This window comes from Nanorana parkeri, unplaced genomic scaffold (genome assembly GCF_000935625.1).
Source record: "Nanorana parkeri isolate BGI_ZX_2015 unplaced genomic scaffold, ASM93562v1 scaffold666, whole genome shotgun sequence".
NCBI lineage: Eukaryota > Metazoa > Chordata > Amphibia > Anura > Dicroglossidae > Nanorana > Nanorana parkeri.
The window spans coordinates 980,586-988,606 of NW_017306934.1; the positions used below are offsets into that span (position 1 = coordinate 980,586).

General features: G+C 44.3%; 1 protein-coding gene across 1 annotated transcript in view; it reads left to right on the forward strand.

The window, feature by feature from the left end:
• The first annotated feature begins 4,301 nt into the window (after window positions 1-4,301).
• The window catches only part of AGXT2 (alanine--glyoxylate aminotransferase 2), a 43,921-nt gene continuing 40,201 nt past the window's right edge, over window positions 4,302-8,021 (forward strand). The window contains exon 1 of the mRNA XM_018563473.1: window positions 4,302-4,415. Coding sequence (XP_018418975.1) covers window positions 4,337-4,415 — 79 coding nt within the window. The 5' untranslated portion in view covers window positions 4,302-4,336. The remainder of the gene's footprint in view (window positions 4,416-8,021) is intronic.

Here is an 8,021-nt window from a genome sequence, read left to right on the forward strand (position 1 = left end):
TCTTCTTTGCCTTCCTTCCCTTATAAAAAAAAAACTTGAGCAGAATAAAACTTTGTTATAGGTGCATCCCTAAAATAAAGACATTAAAGAGGAACTCCGGGCAGAATAAAACCTAACCCTTGCAGTGGGGCTACTCCTGCACTGCGAGGGTTAAATGCTCATTTTGGTCTAGGGTCTAAAATACCAAAGATATACTCACCTGAACTTCGGTACCGCCTGGCTGCTAGATCAACGCTTACAAGCGATGATACCTTGGACTCCTGGGTGTCATGGATGTATCACTGGCAGGAGGTGGCCCAATGTGTGCTCAAGGTACTAGATGTCCCGCTGAATGTGTCGTGTCAAGGAGGGATTTCAGTGCAGCGGGGACTGAAAAAGCTAACTTTTAATAAAATAAATCATGATGTTACTGATAATATAACAACATTTTTTTATATATTGTAATGTTAGGGGAATCCAGCAGGATCGCAGGACACAGGCTTTGCAAATAAAGTAAAGTTTATTAACTGAAATAGCTTCACAGCAGCAACATAACAACACAGGTCATCTTCACTGACCAGCTGGCCAACTCAAACAGCAACTCTTCAGTACAACACAAAAGAACAGTCTCACCGACATGAAGATTTCAGAGCTGCAACCGCAGTTTACACAGTCCCAGACTTCCAGGGTAACTTTCCCAGTCTACAGATTTCAAGCAAGATTAATGACATTCAAGCTCACAGCAGTACACAGATCCCCACTCTCCAACCTCCTCCACACTACTCCTCACCTGCTAGCTACCACTTCCTGTCTTTTAAACCCACTCTTCCTCCGGCCCTCCTGGTAGGTGAATTGGCTACTGTCTAAATTGGCTAAACCAAAGAATTTGGTCTGGTGAATTTCACAAAACATTGGTCAAGACAAAGAACACACAGCATTCCCTTTCAACTCGTGGTAACGGTGAACCTACGCCTCAGCCCTACTCAGAGCCGGCGCTACCTTAAAGCAACACAAGCAGCCACCTGAGGGCGATGGTGGGGGGGACCGCCTCTCATACACAGAAGCAGCAGTATGGACGGGGCTCTGAGCTTCGGCTTCTATAGTCTGAGCCCCACACCCTGTTCACTCTGCTGTGTGTGCGCTGTCTCTGGAAGCTGCTGGGAGCCCGCACTGTGCCTGGAGCTGTCACACACCATGACATTAACATATGATGGGTGGGCTGTATTTACATATTACTGAGCTGCGACTCATTCATATGGAATTATCGTGGCTAATTGATATGAAAATCACACCCCCATGGGCTCACAGTATTCTTGAATAGCATGGCACTCCAAGTAATGAAGGAAGTACCGTCCACCATTGCCACTAAGGAAGAAAAAAAAAAGGACATGCGATCAGCCTGAAGACTGCAGGAAAAAGGTATATTTAAGTATGTATATGTACATATATTAGCATTTTAAAAAAATAGTGGTGGGGGGGTAAATACTGTACCTCCGTTACATTGGCGGTCAGTGAGAATACCTCCGTTACATTGGCGGTCAGTGTAAGGCCTCTTAACATTTTATTGCAAGGAATTTTTGCCACCATCAACCCATCAGTAGCCACAATGGATGTCACAGGATTCATCAGGACACATGATTGTTGCTATATATTGTATCTAAAATGTGTTTGTGGTGTAATTGGTCCATTCTACAGTTAATGAATTTGGAGCCAGAGGAATTACAGAGTGATACCGGAAGAGATGTATAAACATAAATTCTGGGAGTGTGCTGATCTCCCTCCAATCGAAGAAGACAGACCCGCTGTGCCTGTCCTGGACCAACACAGGGGACAGCGGAGTGGGGGCGGGCACACTCGGCTGCACCATACAAGCGATCAGGTGGCTGTATAGCCGCCGCATCGTTTGTACATGAAACATCCATCGCCGGCTGTTTTTAAATGGCTGCAGCAGCCGTGATCTTGGTACAATTGCTTCAGGACCGCTGTTTATCTAGGTTAGGCAGTCCTGAAGCAGTTAAACATCAGTTTAAGGTAATTTGTTATCTGCTGTTTAGGTAGGCTTTCTTTAGTGAAGATCTATGAGGGGTTGTCCTTATATTGGGGTACTCTTTGGTAATGGACTTGGGGTGTCGGTGCTTGTGGCTTTACATATAGGGCTTCAATAGATGGTCATTCGTTTCCCAAATGCTGGATAAGTTCAGTGTGAGCTGTAACATGGACATCCTAGTTATGCTTTCTGGAGTGGTGCACTTTGGGATGCCTTTGTATTGGGGTGCTCCACAGTAAACTATTTGGGGTATCATTGCTTTTGGCTTCACCTATTGGTCACTAGTAGCTGATGGTCTTCCTTTTTTCGAAATGCTTCCGAGATAATTGGTTTGACTTGTAACATGGACATCACAGATCTACTATTAGTTTTGGAGTGCTGCTCTATGAGATGTCTATGCAGGGCTAGCGCTACCATAAGGCTGCATAGGCAGCGCCCTGAGGGGGCTGGGGGAGGCGGAAAAATGCACCTTCACCTGTGTAGGCAAAAATCCTTGCACCACCCCAGTCCCTACTGGCAACTATGCAGGCGAGGGGACTGGGTCAGATACCCTGCGAATGAGAGGAATCAGGGGACATTTCTATATGCAGAGGGGGTGAGGTGAGTAGAACTCTGGATGAGTCCTGGGGTTTGAGGATGACCAAGCAGCAGACATCCCCAGCGGTAGATTTCCATCACTTCCTGTTCTGCGGACACAAAGAGCGTAGTTATTTCTTCCCCATTCTATCAAAAACTAGAAAATATTAAGCTGGAGTTGCATCTTAGGTAGATCAATACAGCTGGTGGAAGTCAGTATTCTGCTGTACGTACGGTATACTTATCCAGACAATTTCCAGTTTTCCTTCCCTTCCTGTGGTGCTGCAATGACAGGTCCGCACTCTAGCTTTTTGGCTTAGAAGGTGTTGGTGTTAAGGCTGCCAGCATTGCATAGTGTTTGGCAGTGGATTGGTTCTTCCCTTACATACCCTCGCAAGGGTTGTTCAACATAACATTCGTGCAAGGCTTCAAAACAACACAATAATAGCCTTCTGGCTTCCACTTTAAACGTTGGCATTTCTGACCCACTGGTTCTCTTTGAAGTAATGTCCCACACTTGTACTGGTGGCCCCTCAGGCTTACGGCTCTCCTAGCCTCACTAGTTCTCTCCCAGCCTACCTGGCTGTCTTAGTGTGCTTCCAGCACATTCACCACCTGACTCCACTTTAGATTCTGGGGAAGTCCTCCTGACTCCTGAACACCGTCCGTTCCTATCCCAGTAGGAGCTCGCCTGACTCCTCTCTGACTTCTGGGGGCATTCACCTGAACACAGTCTGTTCCTCTTTCCCAGCAGGAGCTGATTCTCCTGGCCAGCATCCTTTTCTTAATGGCTGTGCACACCTGTGCAATTATCGGGTGCTGGCCTTTGCTAAAGCCTGGACCCAGGACTGGGGATCTCATCTTCCCTCCTGAATCACATTGAAACCTCCCAGTTCCAGGATCCCAAGCATAGTCCTGACAAACCCTTGCTTCCTGACACGTCTTAGCCCATCTGGCTGAGAGTCCCAGGTGATCATAAGACCCAATTCTACAGTGGGATTGCCACACAATACCACAGCAATAACAAAGAGCCTCACTACAAAAAGATCGTCGGAAGAATGCTGAAAGCATTTCAAGCTTTAGGTTGCCTGATGAGTTTGAAAGTGCATTTCCTCCAGTCCCACCTTGACTACTTTTCCTGAAAATTTGGGAGCTCTGAGTGAGGAACACGGTGAACTATTCCACCAAGACATTAAAGAGATGGAAAGGAGATACCAGGGAGAATTGAGCAATGATGGCAGACTACTTTTGGATGCTTCAGAGAGACATTCCAGATGCTACTCACATGCGTAAATGCAGCAAGAGGAGCCTCACAAGGAAGAAGAATCGAGTTTAGTGTGTGTAGGTGAGCTCATTTCAGTTCAAAAAAGGATTTTCATGAAAATATTGTAATAAAACTTTAATTTTATAAATAAAATACATTTCTATTTCCATTTATTTTGAGGTATTGCCTTATTTAACATAGTTACCTCAATTGTCAGGAAACGTGATGTCCTATGACAAAATGGGGGTCATTTTCGGATTCACCGCACCAAAAAAACATAAAGATTACGTGGAATAACCAAAACAGCTCTCGAAAAAAAAAATTTTGCAGCCCTGTGTAATGTGTAGGATAGGGTGGAGGGTTGACAGTTCTCCTCCTCCTCCTCCTTCTCTGCTCTCCCAATCTCAGCAGTGTGCGTAACTCTACACAAGTAGAGCTGATCCCTGTCACATTCCTGTATACATTTCTTCATGAGGCTCTCTGGAACCATGGCAGGCGCTTTAAGGAAGGGATATCATAAACAGTTCAAGTCGCTTTGCCATAGTGCAGGTAAGTAGATTCCTTGAAAACATAGAGGGGGGAATTGATCAAAGCAATTACAAGTGTTTGAACTTGCACGGAATATATTTGCACCAGATTTATGTTGCTAGTGTAATGTTGTTGATAAATGAGGTTTAATAGACTCCAGGAAAGAAGACTTCTAACTCTGGGCAAAAAGCTTAGCTGTAGTATCTTGAAGAAGTGGTCATGGGGACTTCTTAAGTTGTGATTGTTTTCTTAGGTGATGCTTCAGTTTCAGACAGCCGCAGAACAAGTGCAGATGAAAACAGGTGCAAAAAACATGCAGTTGGAAAAGCAGTGCAAGCTCAGGTCAAAACAGGGGCACATGTTGAAAGACAGATTTGCACATTAAAAAAAATGATCTAAGAGGCTAAAACTGTCGCAAGTGCTTTGATAAATTCCCCCCACAGTGATTGGATGGGGGTGTAAATGACTGGCAGATCATTGCTTAAAGTGAACGTCCAGCCCAAACTTTTTTTTACATTTTTGGATAGAGCGGGGAAGGATTAGACACCCTGTTGGGTTTTACTGCTACCAGAGGCTCCTTAGAGCGATTTCCCCTTGTTAAATGCTCTGGAGAACCCTACCTCAATTTTGAAAGCTAAGAAATCTACAATGAGGTTTTTCCTCTTTGCGGCTAGACTGGTCATTGCAGGACACTGGAAGTCCGCCCAGACTCCCCCCATAGCGTGGTTGAATAGTTTAAATTATATTATGCGTATGGAAGAAATGGTCGCTATGGATATTGACCGTACTGAATCTTTCCGACGACTGTGGGGGCCCTGGATTTACTTCCAGGACTCTGCTGTTTTTCCTGAATCACTGACTACTGTTTAATGTGAAAGCTTTTTAATGATATTACTGTCCTTATGCCTTCACATGCTTTTTCCTCGACTCAATATTCACTGGCCATTGTGTACCGATATCTGGTCCCATAATCTATATCCCTTCCTTACCTTTCCCTGATGTCTTTGCTGTATTGTTTCATCCTGTCCCGTCTTGTCCTGCGTCTACAGGTTTGTCCCCCCCCCCTACCCCGTCTATTCTGGTATACTGCATTGTTCTGGTTCATTCTATTATAACCTATCATCTGATACACGCCGCTTAGGCTCCCTTTGATATTGTTATTAGTAATACTCATGACCTTAGCCGAAGCTGAAATGTAACGGGTCCTGTGGACAACATTGCACGTATACCTGTTTGTTTATGCATCGGCTGTATGTTTTACTTTCCCCTAAACTAATAAACTTGATTTGTTCAAATGCTCTGGAGAAAACAGTTTTTACCGGACAGGAAGTGAGGAGAGCTCTTCATCGGCATCACAGACAGAAATAATAAACAAATTCTGGAAGAGAAGGGGAAAACTAGAATGACTGTCCGTGTTGCTCCCAAAAGGTGGCCATACACGTTGTGATTTGTGATCGGGCGATTCATCATTGATTAAAATATTGCACGACGCAACTCATACTGTGTTGATTGAAAATGCGATCTATCAGAAACGATGAATCAAAAATGATCATCTAATGGATCTATATTATGATCAGTTCTGTGAAACACTTGCAGATATTCATTCAATCAATCATAAGCCATTGCCAAAATTCCTCCACTTGCCGGAGTCGAAATTGATCAAGAGCTCACTAAATCAATTGAATGGTCTGTGGCTTATGATCCTTATTCAGGTTAATCATGTTTGCCGCATTCAGATGGGCGATCTGGGGCGGATAGTTTGCTGAATTCGGAGGGGGGCCTCAGGAGGCAGCTGCATTCTGTGCTATGGCTGCATATGAACTGGCAGAAACTCGATGGAAATGCCACGTCTGGATGTCTAGGGTTGATCAGAAGCTCTATTTGCATGTAGTTGCTTGGATGGGAAGTTACATGCGAACGGAGGCAACAGTGGTCATTGATTTGTACAGGGTGCAAATTTGACCGCCACTGCCAACTGCGGTTGTTCGTTTGCACTGTGTGCAGGCAGAGTTTACCTCTGCCGGCAAGAATTACTAGATTCTCCCCACCGGGCACTTCTAGATGGGGACTTAGTCATATCAAACAATGGCCTGAATGACCATATCTATACGTGTGTGGCCACCATATGTGGTAGTCATATAGGGGATCCCACCGCACTCCTGACTGAGGATGCCCCAACTTCCAATGGGGGGGTGCTAAAATGACAGCTGGATCAGATAAACAGAACAGTAAGTCACCAGCACCCCAAACGTTTCTCCAAGCAAAGTTCTTTTTATTCAATGTGTAAAGTTACATCACCAGGTGTAGCAACGTTTCGGAGCGCATTCAGTTCCTTCATCACTTTGTTTTGTCTGATGAAGGAACTGAATGCGTTCCGAAACGTTGCTACACCTGGTGACGTAACTTTACACATGGAATAAAAAGATCTTTGCTTGGAGAAACGTTTGGAGTGCTGGTGACTTATATGGAGAAGTGAACAATCTTGGACAATATAGCTGATTCGGTAAACTTCTCCAATTCAGCTCACTTTCCAGTTCAGCTATGTTGTCCTAGATTGTTCCGTTCTCCTGCCCTCTCCAAACTCTTCACCCTTTTGGGAATAACCCTGTTAGTCTTCTGTTTACTTGGCCACTATAAGGGTTCATGTGGACAGGGGGCCTTATCAAGCACTGCATCTCCTATTTGAATGCATGCAGCTGTGTTTAAATCGAAAACGCAGCATTCGACAAGTAAAGGTGTCATTCGACCTGCTGTTCAAACACATCAAAAAAGGGCATGAAGTGTGCAAGGAAGCAAAATGCAAAGCCAATCAAGCACAGCCTTGAACTGCCATGTGTACTGCTCAGTTAAAGTCAATGAGATTTACCTGACATGTACTTGACACGCACATCAAAGGAATATGACACCTGTCAACATGACCCCTTATGGAGCCCCATAAGGGGTCATGTTGACAGAGCAGTAAAAACCTGGCAGCGGTTTTAACCCTTTCCAAACCTAAAACTAAAAAAAAAAAGGTTTTGCTGAGCATACACTTGTGGTCAATGTGGTCTATTTATAATAAATTCACATATTGTATTCATTCTGTGCAGGTTAACCAGCTGTTGTCAGAATGGGGCAAAAACAAACATTTTCTTAGTGCTTTTCCTCTTCTGGTCGAATGTTCTTCAATAGGTTTATTCATACAGAACAGAGGAAAGGGGGAAATACCTGACTATAGCCACTAGATGGAGGTAGGGGTAAGAGGAGATGGGTTAGTAAGGAGATACAATGGGATCTATTCACTATGCTGCTGAGGGCAGCCACCCTCAGAGGCACCGAGCAGAACAGAAAAAGAGTTAAAAAAAGGTAATAAAAGTAAATAGAAAACGATTGTGCGGAGCTAGCAGTGACAGCTAGCTCCGCCCAATAGTTTCCTATTGTCAGGCGGCTCTGCTGCTGTAAAAAAAAAAAAGTTAAAAAAAAATAAAAAAATCTCCCGGGCGCTCTAGGAGCCTCCCGGCCGCCCAGGAGAGAAACAATGCCGTGTCTTTTTTTTCTTTATTCTGACACGAGCGATGTCAGAATAGAAAAAAAAAATTCTCACATCAAAAAGCATTGGGACATTACTATTGGCTATTTCAATTTGCA